At 44.3% G+C, this 18,437-nt stretch overlaps 6 protein-coding genes across 6 annotated transcripts; 1 reads left to right on the top strand and 5 right to left on the bottom strand.

The window, feature by feature from the left end:
• Positions 1 to 102: 102 nt before the first annotated feature.
• On the bottom strand, positions 103 to 2,457 carry AOL_s00215g23 (uncharacterized protein; the record flags this gene model as incomplete). The annotated part of the gene is made up of 6 exons (XM_011129225.1): positions 103 to 251; positions 310 to 383; positions 440 to 481; positions 542 to 1,036; positions 1,109 to 2,076; positions 2,155 to 2,457. 6 exons carry the CDS (start codon positions 2,455 to 2,457, stop codon positions 103 to 105), a joined length of 2,031 nt encoding a protein of 676 aa, XP_011127527.1.
• Positions 2,458 to 7,240: 4,783 nt separating this feature from the next.
• Positions 7,241 to 8,854, bottom strand: AOL_s00215g22 (uncharacterized protein; the record flags this gene model as incomplete). Its single annotated transcript, XM_011129224.1, has 6 exons — positions 7,241 to 7,355; positions 7,430 to 7,445; positions 7,504 to 7,956; positions 8,018 to 8,033; positions 8,096 to 8,371; positions 8,477 to 8,854. 6 exons carry the CDS (start codon positions 8,852 to 8,854, stop codon positions 7,241 to 7,243), a joined length of 1,254 nt encoding a protein of 417 aa, XP_011127526.1.
• Positions 8,855 to 8,894: 40 nt separating this feature from the next.
• On the bottom strand, positions 8,895 to 9,311 carry AOL_s00215g21 (uncharacterized protein; the record flags this gene model as incomplete). Its single annotated transcript, XM_011129223.1, has 1 exon — positions 8,895 to 9,311. One exon carries the CDS (start codon positions 9,309 to 9,311, stop codon positions 8,895 to 8,897), a length of 417 nt encoding a protein of 138 aa, XP_011127525.1.
• A 1,441-nt stretch (positions 9,312 to 10,752) lies between these two features.
• On the bottom strand, positions 10,753 to 11,831 carry AOL_s00215g20 (uncharacterized protein; the record flags this gene model as incomplete). The annotated part of the gene is made up of 2 exons (XM_011129222.1): positions 10,753 to 11,620; positions 11,722 to 11,831. 2 exons carry the CDS (start codon positions 11,829 to 11,831, stop codon positions 10,753 to 10,755), a joined length of 978 nt encoding a protein of 325 aa, XP_011127524.1.
• Positions 11,832 to 13,075: 1,244 nt separating this feature from the next.
• Positions 13,076 to 14,991, bottom strand: AOL_s00215g19 (uncharacterized protein; the record flags this gene model as incomplete). The annotated part of the gene is made up of 4 exons (XM_011129221.1): positions 13,076 to 13,566; positions 13,636 to 14,291; positions 14,353 to 14,441; positions 14,539 to 14,991. 4 exons carry the CDS (start codon positions 14,989 to 14,991, stop codon positions 13,076 to 13,078), a joined length of 1,689 nt encoding a protein of 562 aa, XP_011127523.1.
• A 1,429-nt stretch (positions 14,992 to 16,420) lies between these two features.
• AOL_s00215g18 (uncharacterized protein) lies at positions 16,421 to 17,238 on the top strand (the record flags this gene model as incomplete). The annotated part of the gene is made up of 2 exons (XM_011129220.1): positions 16,421 to 17,017; positions 17,137 to 17,238. The coding sequence occupies 2 exons, from the start codon at positions 16,421 to 16,423 to the stop codon at positions 17,236 to 17,238; spliced, it is 699 nt and encodes a 232-aa protein (XP_011127522.1).
• Positions 17,239 to 18,437: the final 1,199 nt, after the last annotated feature.

Below are 18,437 nucleotides of genomic sequence, written 5' to 3'. Positions count from 1 at the left end.
TCAGGTCTGTCATCATTGTAGCTCAGGCAGTGTAAGATGCATGCACTTTTAACCACTGATAACAAAAGTTGGCTTCAAGCCTCGAAGTCCAGGTTTGATTCGTTAGATTCGCATCCCAGATTCTCGCAAGAAATAACGTCTGCGCTCTTCAGCCTCCTGGACAAGCTCCAGAGCCAGTTTCAAACTTGGTGCAAGGTGTGCGTAATACTGGAGCTCAGTGATCACATCCTTCAACATTTTGTCGATGTTATCTGGGAACTATAATTAGCTACTCGAATCACAATCCAATAGCACGAATTTGGGACTCACCGGCTGGAGGTAAAACGGCGGCAAGGGAAGGTGACATTGTTGCACCCATTACCAAAAGGCTTTGGGAAACCATGCTACACAAATTTTAGTAATCGTTCTAGAAGAAATCTGGAATCGAGGCATAACTTACGACAGTGCACCTTGCCACAGGTAGGGCATATGTCCCGCATGACTATGAAATGACGTATAATTAGTTCACTGCCGGGTTTGAATCAATTTGATTGCAACTTACTGCTCAGTTATATGCTCTAGCTGTCTCAAGCATGCCTCCAAACACTTCCGGCAATTCTCTCGAACAACTGTATCCATTCCAAGCTTCTCGTCCTTCAGGACAGCGTGTATATATGGGCGGAATATGATTGTCCGACATGCGAAATACCGAAGCCTCAGGACTGTTTGGATCGGGTTGTTAAGTTGCACCCGACTATGTGGGAATTGCAGCGCTAGTGGTAAACTCTCATACCATTGCGTTAGTTGATAGTCGAGTTCGCCAACAATAGGTCCTAAGGAAGATATCGAACGTTCTCTGTTTGCTTCGGAGTAGATTAAATGGCTGACACGGTTGAGGAGACGTCGTAAGGCGATTTCAGCGAGGAAGTACCAGAGGTCGTCCCGAACCCCGGCAGGTGAGTCTTCGTCTTCGATTTCAAAGCCGCAGGGGAGGCCTATGGATTCTTCAAATGTTACAATTCCGGAATGCGGTAAATCCAGCTCGGCAAGCAGATCGCTGGATTTGAATACACTAGTATCAGCTAGATGAGTATTAAAAGGTCCAAAATAAAGGGAATTGGTGGTCTACCTCTCAAATAGCAGGGCGTTCCAGAACACCCGCTCGCTAAGTTCTCTACTCGAGGTTGGTAGTAAAGCAGGCGGATTGGTGGTGAGCAGAAGTTGTAGTTTCATACTAATGCTGCTCAGTAATGTCCACGCTTCCAATGGTCGTACCAGATAGAATAGATATGCAGAAGTTAAAATCATGCATTGGGCGGATAACATCGTCGTCCTCGTCATGAGCGAGGGGAGCAGTGCCCAAGCAGCGGAGAAGTAGGACATCCCTGGTGGATCTTCATGGATCGGAACTCGTGAAATCGATCCTCTGGTACTGGCTTGTCCTAATGCTAGAACTAGTAGTACCACGCAACTTTCCGGACCCGTTCTGAATCCTTGTGAAAGGGCAGTTTTGTACAAACTTGTCCAGTTGTAAGGATTGACGACGGCATACCAGACATTGACTCGCTCAAAGTAGGCCTGGACATAGGCATTCGTGTTGGAAAGGTCGAGGTTCATACTGGTATTGAATTGCAGTGGTGGCCGCTCTAATTCAACTTGAAGGAGTGTCTCTGGCGAGTAAGGTAGAGAAACCAAGTGGTTGATCTTTGGCCATTGTAATAAATTCAAGGCCGGTGTCGAGTGGTTCTTAGGCATGCTCGAGATGTTGTGGATATTCGACCAAGCACCCATCCCACTTGTGAGGTTATTGCTCATCCCAATATTTAGCTGTGCCATTCGCCCGTCTCCACTTAGGTTTGTCGAGTGACTAATGGCAGGAGACGCCGACATTGCCATCCCGCTACCAGGTGGAGTGGACGGCAAAGCGTTCTGCAATAAATTCTCGATTCGATTTAGATGTTCCAAGATTAGCTTATCTCCGGCATCAAGCTTTATCCCTGGTTCGCGGTAGATGCACTCTGCATTCAACTCGATACAAAGTCGACATTTTGGTCGAGATCCATCACATCGAGACTTCCTCGATCGACAAACCTCACACTATATAAAATTGACCGTTAGCTTCCAAGCTGCTTTATCATCTAAATTCAAAATGGTTCTTTAGGGAAGAAAGCTCACAGCTATCGTAGCTCTTCGTCGAGGATATTCAACACCATCTGTATTCGACCGTTTCCGCCCGTTGCCAGTTTGTGAGACGGCACTCATGGGAACGTCACCGGGCCCCTGAGAGTCCGCACGTTCAATATCCGGTCGCGCACTGGTTGGCTCGACACTTGTGGCTTGAGATGTTCGTCTTGCAGCACCGTTTCCATTTGATAAGTTGTTCCCATTGGTAACTGCATCTGATGTGTTTATTGATAGTTGTGGTACGCCTGTCCCTGACATTGCAGAAGACGGCGAGGCGTCCGGTGAGGACGTCATGGCTGTTTGTATACGGCTAAGCCGCACTAGTGTATTTGCGTTATTATGTGGTGTCGATGTCGGTTTTCGAATTCCAAACAGTCTGGATCGAAAGCCACGCCGTTTATTCTGGAGACTTGCTCCCAACTTAAACGGCCCTCGATTAACTACTAGGGGCTCCAGAGTTGCGACTGGTGGGGTGATTCTAGGGAGACTGTAGTGGATCTGGAAGTCGATGGATCCAGGTGATAATAGCGTCGGATTCAACAATCCAGCGTATACTCAAGATGTAGAATGACTAATTTAGGAAATATGTTTTGACTGATCCGCCAAAACTTGCTTCAAAGTTACAGTAAACCGAGCTTGTAGGTTAGTACTAGTAAGATAAGATCGAAGCTTCGTGTTTTCAGGTCCTGTTTTGCCGATTATGGACTTGATAAAAATATGGTTGGTGTAAATGAAAATGAGGAGTCGGTAAATCGTAGCGGTGAAAGAGATAAGGCTGCCCAAAACCCGATTTCATAGGTTAATATGGCGACAAGAAAGCGAAGAAATATATATTGAGCAGGGCTACCCGGAGAAGAGTGGTGGCGGGCTACTCGAGTGCCTGAGAATATGTATCAGGGCGAAAAATAATCTTCTAGAAACCAATAGCGTCTTTCCCATCAATGCAGCGTCTGTCTAGCTACGTCCAGCCCATCGTTCCGCAAGGGTCATCGGATACATTTCAATAGATATTAAAATTGATATGTAGTTAATTATTTTCGGAAAGACAGGACGAACCCAAGGGTCGGTGCCATCTAAATTTTGAAAACGGTGCCGTCTACTGAATACCTATTGAAGTTAGCTTCAAACATTCTTCGGGACGTTTGAGGGAAACAGTTACTGAAAGACTTGAACAATCGTAGATCATACACAGGTGACTGGCAGGTTTGGCAATGTCGGGTAAAAAGTTTTGATTTCTTCGGTCTTTGTTCAAGGAGGAGAGCAAAGAACAAGGGGCACTTGAAGGTTGGGAATTGCTTCCCGTCAGGTGAGATACCTCGCAAAAGAAATAGCACTTTTGGATTCTGGCTCTGTGATATTTGCGATGCGAAGAACAGGGATTCGGCAGGACTTGCGGGGTTAAAGGGAGAGGAATTGCCATTACAAGGGACGAGCGATTATATGTAGGAGTAGCTCGTGATTGCGGGGGATGGGGATGGAGAAAGGGGAGGGGCACCCAAAAGACCCCGGCGTGCGAATGACGAGAAGCTTTGATTCATCCGCAGTCGACGGTCTCGTCTACTGCCTCGCGGACGCGAGGTTGCGCCAGATTGATATTGCAAGCCTGTCACAGCAATTCAAGGCACCCAACCGACGGAGAAGATGAGATGAACTTAGCTGGAGGTTCTAGGGCATGGGTGTATGTTGCATCCAGTGATCAATAAAAGAACGGATATTATTATATAAGTACATCAACTCACACAGTTTGAATGGACAAAAGAGCCTGGTGCTCAAGTTCGAATTCCGGATAAGTAAGATGCAGCAGGCTGTTTGCCCAGGCGTAACATTACCACCACTGCAAATTCTAGCGATAAATAGCCGTTATATATCATGGACAAAGCTCGGAGCGACTAAGTGGGTCATGCGGCAATCACTAAAAATTCATGCATCCCCAGTTATGGCATGAAGGGGAACAACCTTAATCAATGTCAAGTTTTTTAAGAAGGCTCCACAGACGTGCACATCGACAAGCAAAGGTTGGTTGTTCTAGATGTGCCAAGAGCTTCCGTGCGTCGTCAAACTCGCCCCATGTCAAATCTCCGTGGCACTCAGAGAAAGGACGACTTTGTCCGTTCTAACCTTCGTGGGTTCGTGATTTTGGGAAGGTTCGGCCAATGGGCGGAGGGAGACGTCCCATCAGCAGGCTATTTTCCTTCTAGAAACGATATTTTGCTCCTCGACTGCATTATTCAAGTGTGTGCCAATTTGACGACAAGGGTCCCATAGGCGATCAATGTCAAGCCGCCTCGACGCTTTCGAGAGTGTAGGAATTGTATCCAGACAACCTGGCATCTCGTACAATATATCCCAGACGGGTGTGGGGAATTATTCTTCCAACTCCGATGGACAAGTCTCGTGCTCCCTTCTCAAACTTGCTGCTTTTTTCCTGGGACGTGATTCCACCATGTTCTGAAACCTTGGTGCTGTCCCAGCGTTTTAACCGGAAGCACCAAGACCCACTCCGGCGATGGGACAAGCTTTGATGCCCGATTTATGGTGGAGCTACCCCGGCACACGGCGACAGTCGTAACTGGAGACGTGAATACGACCTAACAGATATCACAAAAAACTACGATATCAGCAAAGAACAAACGAAGTCAGATCGGCTGATCATGTTGAGTTCGGGCCTGTCGTTGGACTAGATCGAACCATACGGAATTTGATACGTACCGTCGGGTAACGCTTGGGCGGAAACTCTCTGGTCCGAGCGGAATATATAGATCAATGCCCAGGCCCGTTATTCTGGTGTTGGTATTATTGTTATCGATATATATATATATCACATCCCCCTTCATGTATAACAGGAAGAAAGTCACATCAGATATAGCAGTCAGTGCGCGCGGGTGACGTGGACGTTGAAGATGTTTCGATAAACAGATCAGACGAAGCCTGTGTTACAGAAAATCCCAAGTAACCATTTGTGTGACCTTGTCTTAAAATCAATCTCACAACAACTCATTAGATTAATTAACTTCCTCGGTTGCCAATACTCGAGATAATATAATATACTCAGCTCAGCTGCACACCTGGGAGGGAGGCCCTCCGGATTTCTGACAATTGACCCCAGATTTTGGCGAGAAAAAAATATGCACCATACTATAGGGCTTGGGACATGTCGAAAACGGAACTCGGTTCGGAAGTCAAGACGGCTAAGTTGCTTGACAATTTTAATTTTCTTTGATTATCCATTCACCAAGCATCATGGGCATAATTTAAAGGTCAACACTAAAACAACAATGATATATCATATTAGTATGTTATTATTCAATCGCTGGTAGCATTCCCTGCGCCTCTAGTATACATGACACGTAAGATACTTTCTAAGATCACCGTCGAGTATATAACGGTTGCATGGGATATATCGATATAAGCGTGTGATAAAACAATCTTTCAGTTTTTAATCTCCCCTGGCGCCCATAGCTAGATGCACTATGCTCACATGAAATATACTATACTATATTACTGTGACATATACATGTTCAAGCTCATGTCGCTTTATTCCCAGGCAACCGCCTATATATTCCAGGATGTATTTTCTCTTCCCGGTTATGTTAATACCGCATCGTTAATGCCATTCATTTCATTCTTCTAAATAAGCCGAGCGAATCACGATTCATCAGAAGATCATGATATAGCGCACCATAAGGTCAGCCGCTGCACATGCGTATACATGCAAGCCAATATGTACATGTCCTCGTAGCATATCAAAGGATCGACGCGCCACATGTTTCGCTCGTACAATACGCACATACATACGAAGAATATGACGCCAAGAGCGGGTCCTATTTTGTGTAAGGATAGGTATGTAATCAACTGCGACGGGGTTTGGGTGCGGGGTGATTTGGCGGAGTCAAGTGGTGGAGTGGTGGAGTGATTTCTGAACCCGCAAAAAAAAAGTATTTACCCGAACCCGGGTAATCTGTTTCAAGCAATTGGGATAAGCGGACAAGGAAATACTTCGGCTCACAGGAGGGATCATGTTAACCCCGCAGAGCTTCGCCTCAGCGAGGTCGCGAGGTTGGAAACGTTGACCCGCATCGAGGATTTTGCCTCCGGTAGCGAGGTCTCATGGTGTTTTTACCATACCCAGCTGCGGTGCACAAAGTGTCGTGATCTTGCGAGCCAGACGACCAAGTTGGGAAGTACACATCTAGATATCTAAAAATAATACAATCCCTCCATCTCGCCACCAGCCTTCTTGGTATGGCCTATTTTGAGGTCTCTTCGGTTGAGATATGACCGAACCTCAAAAACAAAACATGTTCACAATATCTATTCAACCAATCGATACGTCAGTCGGCAAGCGGAAGACGGCTTAGACAGTCCATGGTTCTCCCCTAATAGTGCATGATTCAAACCCAGTAGGATATTATAATTCACTGGTATCTAAATGCTGCATCAACAGGGTCTAACGGTCCGAACATCCCGTTCCAATTGATGATCTGATATTCACGCAGACTATTGGTAGACGCATCTGCGGCTGGTACATTGGATCCCACAAAGTATCGCCAAGGGTAGGAATGAAATCAAAGTCCACGTTTGCATGAAAACCGTTAGACAAGCAAGCCTTTTTTTTTTTTTTTCATCCCATAACAGTGCTTGAATTGTATTGTTTCCTGAAAAATAATATTTCGCTTGCGGTCAGGGCCCTGTGAAATACAACGCCTGATATATGCTTCAGTAAGCTAAAGCCGTGTTGTCTATAGTATAGCGGACAACCTTGGTAAACTATTTCAAAATTGATACGGTCAAGAAATGTTACAAGAATAGGATCTGAATCTTCATCTGATTATCAAGGAAAGAAAAGTATATAGAAAGGGGTAAAGATATGCCTTAGCGAGAAACCTTCGGGACCCCCCCCACCTCCATTAGACCATCTGATAGCTTATAGCGGCTCAAACCGAAGGAAACCATGAAAATCTTGAAGATATGCGATATCTCGGAAGCTTCTCCTACATGTCCAGTGACTAAAATGCCGCAAAATCAATTTCTTAGCTCTTATGTATTCATATATTCTCAATTGCTACTAAATCGGACTTTACCTGTGGGGAGTTTCGAGTGCATCATTGTCCTCATTACCATCATCATCCCGTCGAAGCTTGAAGTTCGCTAGAATAGCAGCAAGTAGTAGTGACATTTCTGTTAATGCTAGGCTATATTTGGTTGTTGTTCGGCTCGTTAGCATTATTCATATCCCCGATTAGTTTTTTTGCATTGTGATTCATACTGTTTTCCGATACAGCCTTAAAATAACGGTTAGTACAAAGAATGTTCCATGGAAAGTTTCAAGAAGGAACTTACCTCTACCACCGGAACCAAAACTCCACAGCCTTCTTTCGAGCTCCTGCACCCTGTCTTTGTCTGCATCAGACTTAACAAGCCACCGACTGGGTTTCCACTGAACATTTCCGGGGTTCTTCTCGAATTCTGGAAGAAATGTCAAGTTGACTGCTCGAACCGAAGAAGAGGCTAAAGTTCCGGCCGGAAGCCAAAGCCCGTCTACAACCCGGCCGCCAGATGGCACAACTCGAGGCAAAGTGACGGGGATTGCGGGAAATATCAATAGCGTTTCCTTGATCACACTGTTAAGGTATGTATTATTCAGTATCTGGTTAATATCCGCTACGGTCAAAGGCTGATCAAATGGACATAAATCGGGAAGGCTGCTCCTGATGGTTTCCTGGTATTCATGGTGTTCAGGAAGTGAAAGCATGGCAAGAAGGAATGAAAGCGTGTCGCTCGTGGTATCCATCCCTGAGTGCCGTCAATGTCTACCGAATCTAGAAGTCTTGGGAACGGCTATTACGTATCTTACCTGCAAGCATATGATCCTAGATCAGTGAAAGTTACACCGTCAACTATGTCCGTGCTCATATGGTGGGATAATGCATACCATTGATTCACTTGCGGCACCAAACTCATCAAAAACTTCAGATACCTTGCCTGAAACTTTGCCCGAGAGAAGATTCTTTGCGACCGTGAGCTCAACTGAAGGGCGGTCCTTGAGCTCCCGCATGTTCTTGTAGGCATAGTTATGGAGGAAAGTACCGCCAATATACTTGGAATCCGGATCTACTCTTCGCTGGATAATACGGATAACTTTCTGGGTAGTCCGCTCAAATGCTTCAAAACATCTCAACGCAACGTTGAAATCGGTCCAAAGATATATCTATAGAGAGTGTTAATATCAAAGCTAAACGTCATTTGAAAGGCTCTAGAGCTGTCGCTAATCAATTGAGAAGTTTTCATGAAAGATTTCTGTCCCAAATCTTACCTTTTCTCTCCTTGTTGGGACATACCAGTCGTCGATAGAGTCCCGCTGAAGTTTGATCTCTGCACTATCCGCGAGTGACCCCAATGTCTTTGTCCCCCGCTCCTCTCCAAAAACATGTGCGCTAACATTGTCGCACGCAAAGTAAATATTGGCGGGATATATGTCAATAGATCGCCCGGGTCCATTTTTCGACTCGCTGCCCTCCCTTCGTGCGTATTTTACATATTCCCCAACTGTTCGCCATATGTCGCCTCTACTTGCTTCTCGGTTCAAGATATTTGTTAAAGAATAAGAGCTCGCAATCATTCGGCGTCTCCAGGAGTGTGCTTCAGAGGTGAGGGATGAGAACATATTATACCTCCCATAATGAGTGAACATGGCATAGAGGAAACCTATTCAAGTAATGAAGGCTCAGTATTTATTCCACCAATAATATTCTTGTAAGGTTCCGGGCAAGTAAGCCGGCCACGATTTCCTTACCTTTAGGGAACCCGCTTTCACGACCGGATCCAGTGTATATATCTTTCACGGCAGTAGTGGAGGTAAATGAGACTTCATTTGGGGCTAATCGCACAACTGGCCCGTATTTTCGATGAAGGTCAATGACGATATCAGTTCTTTGATCCTGGTAATCGTGATATAGAATCCATAGTCGGGTCACCGCAGCCAGCTTTGGACCCGGGACAGCTGATAACGGCGAAAAAAAGAGCCGGTATACAGTAAGAATAAACCCATATGCAAAGAATGGCAGCAGGAAAGTCAAGAAGGGATGATTGGTCACGGGCTCAAAAAGTAGAGAGCTTCCGAGTTTTGCTGAAACTTGAAATATTGCCATTGAAGTTAATCCGTAGGCTCGAGATCTCGAGCCGCAGCTAGTTTCCGAAGCCCTTGATTGATCACAATATCACTCGCGTGCGCGCTAGCCACGAGCTATGTTGGATTTTAGGCGAAGACGGTGTTGCTATAATCCTTAGAGATTTCACCGAAATTGTTGAAAGTATGCTTTAATTTTGCGTGATGTATCTGCGGTCCCCCTCTCTTGGGTATTCCCTTGACTGATAATCGGATATCGGGTGTAAATTTGATATCTATTTCGAGATAGTTAGGTTCTCTATTGAGCTCTCTGTTTATCGTGCGCCTCAACTCTAACTAGCGCCCGATAGCAATATCTACAACAAAAACAACACACTTTATTCCGAAGCTACGTTATTAGGTCTATGTAGCTTTGAGATCAGGGTAGAGAGCAGGGCAATACAAATTGCTGCATGCGCATGCTGATACTAAAACAATGATGATAATGTATACTATGCATTAATTGGAGGTTCAATTATTTATCCAACTATCTGTCTCGGGATGTATCGAATTTGGGAATTTAAAGGCATACGGTTGGTGACTTTCGTGAGATTGTTGGAGAGCCCATACCACTGTCCATTGTCCAACAACTTTTAAACCTTATTGAAATCGATAATAGGGTCCACCATTGACTAGCTTCTGGGACGAGAGTGGATTTGCAAATAGGCCTATGCGATTATTGTGACACAAGTCGGGTCAAACAGTTTGTCGATTAATTGATCTAGAATACTTGTTCGTGACGGATTATTTTGTTCCTTTCAAAATAGCACCCTCACAATCTGTGATGAGAACGACTTGGCTAGCTAATGTAGGAAATGCTCTAAATGTTGGTTGGAAGTTAATTAGTTGCACACGTCGGGGTAGCTGGGCTGTATTTCTTCAACTCCACAGTCGCAAGCGGCAAAGCCACTAAGATATCACTCCGGATGCAGCGTGCATAAACAAGCAGTAGTAATATTATAATATGAAGCCTAGTATATCGCGAAATTCATCTGGCTGTCGCTGAAATCCGATGGTTTTCCACCGGGGATGTAAGCTTAAGCTTACACAAGCTCACACAAGCCAAGTTAGAACTAATACAAGATCTTAAGAGTGCATGGAGCAAAATTGTAACAAAAGACAACACAGTTGGTCACAATGCTTGTTATTTTATAGCGGAAAGGTCGTTAGATTCTATAGCTATCTAATTAATACACAGTAGTATGTATAATATAATATTAGTCTCATATTATAGATATTTTGAGATCTAGGTCGTGCAATCTCGAGTAAACTGAGCGCCGGTGAGGTACTCCCTAAGGAAAAAGGAAAAAAAAAAAGGTTCTCAGAAAGAAAATATAGCAAGAATCTAATATAAACATATACTCGGACGCTGTACAACTTGACCTTCTTTGCAACCCTTCATTTTAATATTATCTTGAATGAGACTATTGTAGTTTGAATTTGATAATTACATAATTGTTCGTATTGGCGTTTTCGTAGGAAGAGATGTAAATGAAACCGGAGGTCCTCCAGGTGAAAGACAATGGTACTGGCGGTGTTTGAGGACCGACCGTGCAAATGATAAAGGATTCTGCATCTTTAGTGCAAAAAAATGGTTCACGGGTGTCTGTGGAAACGTCTGGGTCAACAAAGGAGAATAGTAGACTACCGGCACCACTGTTGGTGGGATTTCCCTTAGCGACCCTGCCCCCAGTCCAGAGATGACCATTGGAATCAAGTCGGAGAGGTATTGCCTCATTTACATTATTTGTGTAGTAAGCGTATGGGACATTTGATGACAAGACCTTTTCTCCTATGTAGGAGTCTCGAGCAGCGTTGTTGACGTAAATTCGACCTATTTGGGTGATTTCGGTTGGAGGCGCCTCAACAGTTGTTGCAATTGTATTTATAACTATTTTATCAGTCGTCGTGACGCTCACGGTAGCATCCGTGATTGTAACCGAAGTAGTCTCAACGACTTTGGTGACTTCTGTGAGACTTGTTTCGGTAACTTGTAGCGTGACGGTAGTCGATGGTGCAGAGGCGGTAATGATTCTTGGGGTGACACCAATACAGGAACAAGCACTGGAAAAACGGTAGAATCCAGAACATGGAGTCGCATAGGCAGGGAAACTGATAGAGCTTGAGGTAACCACCCTCTTTTTATTGGCCGGTTTTGTGATGGTAGTCAACAGATCCGTCGTAGCCGTGGCCTGGATTACATCGGTCTGTGTGTCAAAGAATGTTTCGACCAGTGTGCTAGGGATCGTGCTAATATCTGTCACTGTAACAGTGGAATACTCTGTTTTTGTTCTAGGTTTTGGCAAGACATATTAGCTTCATGCATCTACATTTATACAGATAAACCCCCAAGACTTTAAAACTTTGAGGGTCTAAGGCATAGTACTACGTACACCGTAGGAGGGGTGTAAGTAACATCGATGATGCGTGTGCAATCCGCAGAGGCTTGAGCCAGGCGTGTAGGTGTTTGTGTAGCCCTCAATGCTAAAATTATATTAGACATTTGTTAGTCGACATCACTTTATTTTTTTTATATATTGATATCTCAAGTATCGCAAATCTCCTCTTACCTCTCAAGCAATTATCTGCATTGCATACACGCGGTCGTGCACATGTCTCCGTCGCCGAAACTGCGGAAATCGCACTGAGTGCGATAACTATCGATCTAAGATACGTGTCGACCAATCCCTTTTTTCTAACGGATGTCTATTAAAAAAGAAAGGAAGGGGAGCTTTTCGAAATAAGCTTTCAGGCCAGGATTTCGATATTGATAAATATCGGGGTTTCAAGAGAGCGAGGTGCTGGTGGTAGACAAGGAGGATATCAGGGCTCCCCTTTATAAACCATACCCTTGTCATTATGGACTGTAGCAGCGAACGTCCGAAATTAAATCGATTTCGCGCTACGAAATAGACCCACCCAGCTAGACAAAATGTTAAAATCAAAGCGTACATGTCTCAAATGCCTGGTCTGCAGCTTGATAAATCAGGGTGCGGGGCGTGACGAGTAATACTGTATAGGCGCATTGCATTTGGCGATTTAGACATTTAAGTCTTTTGAATCTTCTCCCGTGATGAAGCCGAGTACTTGCGAGTTAATGTGTTTTAACAAAGAACCTAGGGGTTTTTTTTTTTTTTTTTTTTCTCAATCACAAACTTTGATCAAGACCTCGAAGAAAGAAAGGAACGCCCCACCGAAGATTGTCAATGCCGGGGAAGAAAGTTTTTGTGGACCGTTAGTGGGCGCCGACTAGAGCGACGCAGCTCGAGGAGATGGGACCCTGAGCGCCACTATTATATCATAACAGCTGATTACTCGCTACAGCCCACCAAGCCGCACACCATACCCCTGAATATCATGCGATTTACCAACAAATTATTTTTTCTGTGCATGCGGCAAACGGGATTTAAAAAGTGTGTCATTTGGACTGCTCGCGAAGAACGAAAAACAGGCCACTCAATTGCTCAATGCCTGATAAAATTCGATAAAGGCCGGCTTACGGTCAACCGATTTATGCAGCCATCAACACATTCACGGCAGAACTTCCTGTTAGGAGTTTAGGGATACGAGGAAATTGTTTTTTTTCTTCTTCCTTTGATTCAAATTTGAAGGGACTCTGTTCTCTTAATTGGTATTCGTAAAATCTAGACTCAAGCGAGCTGAGTCCCCAACTAGACTCGAACCTTTAAAACATTAGAATCTCAAATTCGTCCTGATGGGGTTGCTTTGAGACCAGGTCTTAAAAGATCATTCTTCGGCCTCCTTCAACACCTCGCGTTCATAACTCTTCACCCTACTAAAGTAAAATGGCTTATCGTTCTTCAACGAATATGCCCCTTTATCCTCCGTCAAAACATTAAAACTTGTGTAACTATTCCACGAAAGTCTATCTCCATAACCCCTCCGCCCACCGATACCCCTCGGCCTCATTTTTAGCGTCAAATCAAGAGTATTTATATACCGACCAGCCGTATCGGATCCTTTGCTTTCTATCTGAATTCTATGTCCTGGTTCGTCTGTTGAGTTGGGTGAAGGATATGTGTGTGGGTTAAAATGGACACGCCAGCGGGCGGGAAGAATGTGTTTTATGTTGTTGAAGTGGCTAGGAAGGTTTGTTGAAGTTGTAGCTTTTATGGACGAGAGGTAGTTGTAGTTATCAATGGTTATGGAATGGACAACATCAGAAGGTTCAGCAGGCGTGAGAAGATGTATGGCAAAGCCGGAGGGGAAGAAGCGGACTTTTTTTTTTCGAGGCGAGTGGTTAGATAGGTCTTCTTTTGGAAGAATATTGTGGGAAATAAACTCACGGTATCGATAGTATGTGACCATGTGGACAGGTATAGTTGATAGTGCCATACTACTTGCGGCTTGGTGCCCTTGACGAAGGTAAGTGCAAGTTGAGATATAAATTCCATTATATCTGATCTTGGGACGTTCGATGAACATCAACCTATAAGACGAATTGTATTTGATGACTTCGATTTCGTCGATCGGACGGGTTGGAAGTACGTCCAACTTCGAGATTTCCTCCTCGCCAGAACCCTCACTATCATCTTCTTCGATAATACCGAGGCTGCTGAGCCCGGTTTCTATTTTATCGAGATCATGGTCAAGTAATGGACCGCCTTTAATATCGCAAGCCCACGAGGGACCCCATATCATATTTTCATAGGCATTCTTGCAGAGTTCTCTCCAGAATTGCCGTTCAGTATATATCAGATAGCAAATAGATTTGCAAACTGTTGCTGATCTGACGAATGAGGGAAGATCGGTTGCAGCAAGCATGGAAAATATATGTATCAGGATTTCCCTCGGGATCGTAGAAATCGGACATGTTGGCGCTTTCTTGTAAGAATTTTTCCCTTTGAGTGAAGCGAGGTTGATACTTTCTCCTGCTGTTATGGGAACCCCAGTGAAGGTATTCACTAATTCCTCGGTGGGAAGAAGTCCTTGTTCCGATGTCCTAGATAGAACCTGTTAGCTCAATAATATCCATTATATTGGGTTGCCGATCGCCAACATACTCTGCCGACTCCGCATTCTTCGGCTTTCCTGACGCAGGCTGCTTAGGATAATACTTTTCCTTAAACTTCTCATGGACAGAAGGGTCAAGCTGGAGAAATGTTAGTTATTTACCCTCTCAATGCTTCATTATATATCCCACGTGCTTGCATCTATAGGTCGATATAGAGCGCAAGCCCTTTGCATACCTTGAAAGCTTTCCTGTATAACCTAACACTTTCATTAATCCTTCCATCTTTCTCCTTCTCGACCGCTGCCTCATAATGCTCCAACCCCGTCGTCAATGGTGCACTATCTAAAATCCTCTCTCCAGACCCAAGGCTAGGGGTAGGCTTGACATCCAAATCCAAACTTCTAAACCCATCAATATCATGTTGCCTTTGAGCCAATAGATCTTGCGGGATGGTATCACGGGCATTCTGGGAATGCCGTCGCTTATGCGGAGCCTTTAGTGTAGTATGATCAATAGGGTTTGAGGATGACGATGAAGTAGGAACCACATCCGAATTCGGCTGGGGAGTAGTAGTAGTCAATGGCTGCCTTTGGAACTGGAGGTCTTCCTTCCATTGGCGCCTGAAGGACTCGAGCTCGTCTGCGAGCTCGCCTGACGAGGGTTTCAATTCAGTTGGCTTTTCGGACATCGTTTAACCTTGTTTTGTGTTGTTGGTGTTGGAAAATTGTCAGGGATTTTGGGGGAGCTTTAGGGTTGCGGGATTTCCTTTGCGACTGCAAGGTACCAGAATCGATCGAATTGGAAGATAGGTTTCGGAAGGTGAGAGCCTTTGAGGATGTGCGAATTATATTCTAGGATATTTTTACGAAGCTGCTTGGGGGAACTTGAATGGACTAGGACACGAGTGTTAATACTTTGAAGGTTGTATGATTGTCCGACCTCATATACACATACTAGCTTGTCAATGACGAAATATTGGGTTTAGATCTGAGATCCGTTGATCGGTTTAGAATTACGGAATTCAAAGGGCGGGCTCGAGTTTATAAGCAAGCAAGCTAAGCGGGTGGATTCGATAAGGCGAAACCGCCGTTTGACCTATCTGCAGGCGAAAGGGTGCACTAAGCAAGCACGAATGCTATGGTACTAGTGCCATCACATCACCTCACCCCAAAAACTGCACAAATGTGCCATGACTCAAATGGAAAAGTCGGTTCTGCAGGTTACAGTCATTAAGCACGATTTTCGGCAGTTGTGTTTACCTCTTAGGGCTTTATTTTCCCACAGTATACAGTAGTGATCCAAATGTCAAAAATACCGATTGGCCCCGACCGTATCTGTCAACGGAACAATGACGCTGAAGAGTTAAGTTGTTTAAACTAGGTTCATGGGTTTGGGGTTTGGGAGTTGTTGGAGTTATAACGTTAGTTGCCTACCATATAGCCCTGTGTCGTACAGGATTTCTAGGGGGAAGTTGGTTAAGTCTTGTAAACCAGTCTTTGTACACACATCCACAGTAACGAAAATGTATTACCGTCCGGTTTTTTGACACTGGTTTCGCTAGCCGTGATAGATAACATGGAGCTGCTGTAACGAGTTGGCATTTAATTAACGATTGTAGACCGTGTGTATACTACTGCACGTGTGGGGGATAACAAATTCTGACCAGTCTCGAGCCATGAAATCGCACGTGGGCTCGGAAGACATGGGATCTATCTGTAAAATTGAGATCGAAACTTAGAAACCCGAGAGGAGGCATTTTGATTATTCCGGTGGCTAGTGCGCTACTAGTGTAGCTATACAGATTGAAGAGCTTCAAGCTAGCTGTAGTTCTCCAGCGGAGCATACGTGGATGTGACATCTCTATGATTGAAACCAAAACCAACATGCAATTCCTCTAAATATTAAATGATTAGATAGTGGTGTATATACTATACTCGCTCCCAAAGCTATAGTTATATAAAGAGATCGAATCTCCCACGGAATGCCAAAATATCTATCAGCGAACCAGACTCCGAACTCCTGTCAGCAAATATACAATCTACTCAACGTCTACCTTTTTTCAGACACTCTAAAATCATATCTTCAACCTTATAAGCTTGCATATATCCACTACAAAAATGAGCGGTCCATTGGATTGGTGGGCGAGCTTTGTACGGTCCTTGGGCTGGTTGGATGCCATACGTCCGCCCTTCACATCGATGAGCGCAGTTGCCCCACAGTTGCATCCAGTGCAATTGGAATCACAACAAGTATATCCTATTCATAGAACCTGCAACCTCTTATTCGAGCGCGTGTACTATGAATACGACAACCGCGAATCCAGCCTCTCGGACAGTGGTCTCGTCGACCAGGTCGGCCAACTAGGATCGATTGAAATCAAAAGAATAGATGGGGATAGATTACTTTCTGAAGAACTTGGAAAGGAGTTTCAGGAGTGTAAACTTAACCCAAACAATCCGGAACGAACGTGTTCCTTCCAAAGCTTGCCTCCAGCGCCCGGGGACGTTTTCACAGTGTCGTTCCCGGGTGGGCTGGAGAGTCAAGCTATTAGTATTGAGAGAGGTCCGGATACAGCCCGACTCTTTCTGGCAGAACATCCGGATCCTGAGCATCCGGGTAATTGCGAAGTTGGTGAATGGAAAGACTGGCAGAAGGAGGATGATGGAAAGTTTGCCTTTCCATTGAAAGATGTTAAGGGTGTCAAGTCGGCAAAGGTAAGTTGCAAAATTTTTGATTTAAGCAAGTCCAAAGTCACATTGGGTTCTTCAGTTGTAATATATTTATTTCAAAATCAAATACGGAAAATTAAATACTGACGCCAATGGAAATATAGTCCCGTGTCTATACTTGCAAAGACTTTGATTGCAGTACCCCTCGTCCAGCACGCGCACGAGCTCGTCGAGGCTATCCGATTGACTTTCGCTTCTATGCATAAAGGGTTTGATATCGGTTACGGCTATTGGGTTTGGATGATATGATGATTGAATATGCAATACAGGCCTTGGGGAAGGGTTGGAATGGTTAGAAGGCTGTACCGTGTATATGTAACGAGACATTTATGAGACGTCATCTAGATCTAGATATTTGGGCGTTCAGTGATTCTGTTGGATTTTGGTATACGATTTGTGTTGGCGGGGGAATCGATCACGATTTGGAAGCAATATTTGTATTTATTTGGGTTTAAAGGGTTTTTTTGGACAGTAAAACCAATATGAATGAACAGGCAGATTTGATAAATATATATATATATATATTTTTTCTTAAGGGAAGTCAAAAGATACATTTAAGCTTTTGGAAGTCGACGGATAGCGTATCTTGTCCCGAAGACTCACATGCAGGGAGTTGTGGATCCCGTCAACGATCAAGATGGAAATTGGATGCTTAAGCGGTTAGTGGAAACAATTCAACGAATATGACCTGCCAAGGGAGCATTCGTAGCGGTGTCGCTTCCAGAGAATGCTTCGAATTCGTATTAACATATTGAGAATTGGAATAGCTAGCCATGCATGGCCATGGATCTGCAGGGTGGAATGAGGCGACAGGAGGGGGTGTCGGAAGACTGTCACTGCACTGCACCGGTCGAATTTGCATGATTGTGACCATTTTTTTTTTGATGTTTTCAGGATCAATTTATCCGCCTGGCTAGTATACGAAGTATAATACCGAGGATATAGCAACATTCATGGCTTCGAATTTACATTCTTGCGAATCAATCAAATATCGATAGGCGGTGATAGCCACCCATTATGTGCAGGGTGTGTTGGCATTCTACATAGTATTGATCATGATATCGCCTCGAATATCTAACCGAATCAACGAAGGCTTTTTATAATTAATTTTTAATTTCCGTTTATAAATTTAATTTTATGATTTGCGGACGAAGTAGTAGATACTAATAAGAAACAGAGAAATAATGGGATCCAAAGCCTCTCAAACGAGTTTGAATTCGAATTTTGAGAATTTACTCATGGTGATCGATAGGCTATAGGTGCCCAGGCTGGCTAAGTGGCAAGGATGAAGCCCCCCTTCGTTTGGAAATTGGACTCGATGTTTTGAGTGTGTCGGATGTGCCAAGGCTTCGAGTTTCGTTCTGAGCTGTGCCATGCTCCAACTTTGCCATGCTTGTCGCTCGCT

Source organism: Orbilia oligospora, assembly GCF_000225545.1.
Source record: "Orbilia oligospora ATCC 24927 unplaced genomic scaffold scaffold00215, whole genome shotgun sequence".
NCBI classification, from domain to species: domain Eukaryota; kingdom Fungi; phylum Ascomycota; class Orbiliomycetes; order Orbiliales; family Orbiliaceae; genus Orbilia; species Orbilia oligospora.
This window is presented reverse-complemented; position numbering and strand designations above follow the sequence as displayed.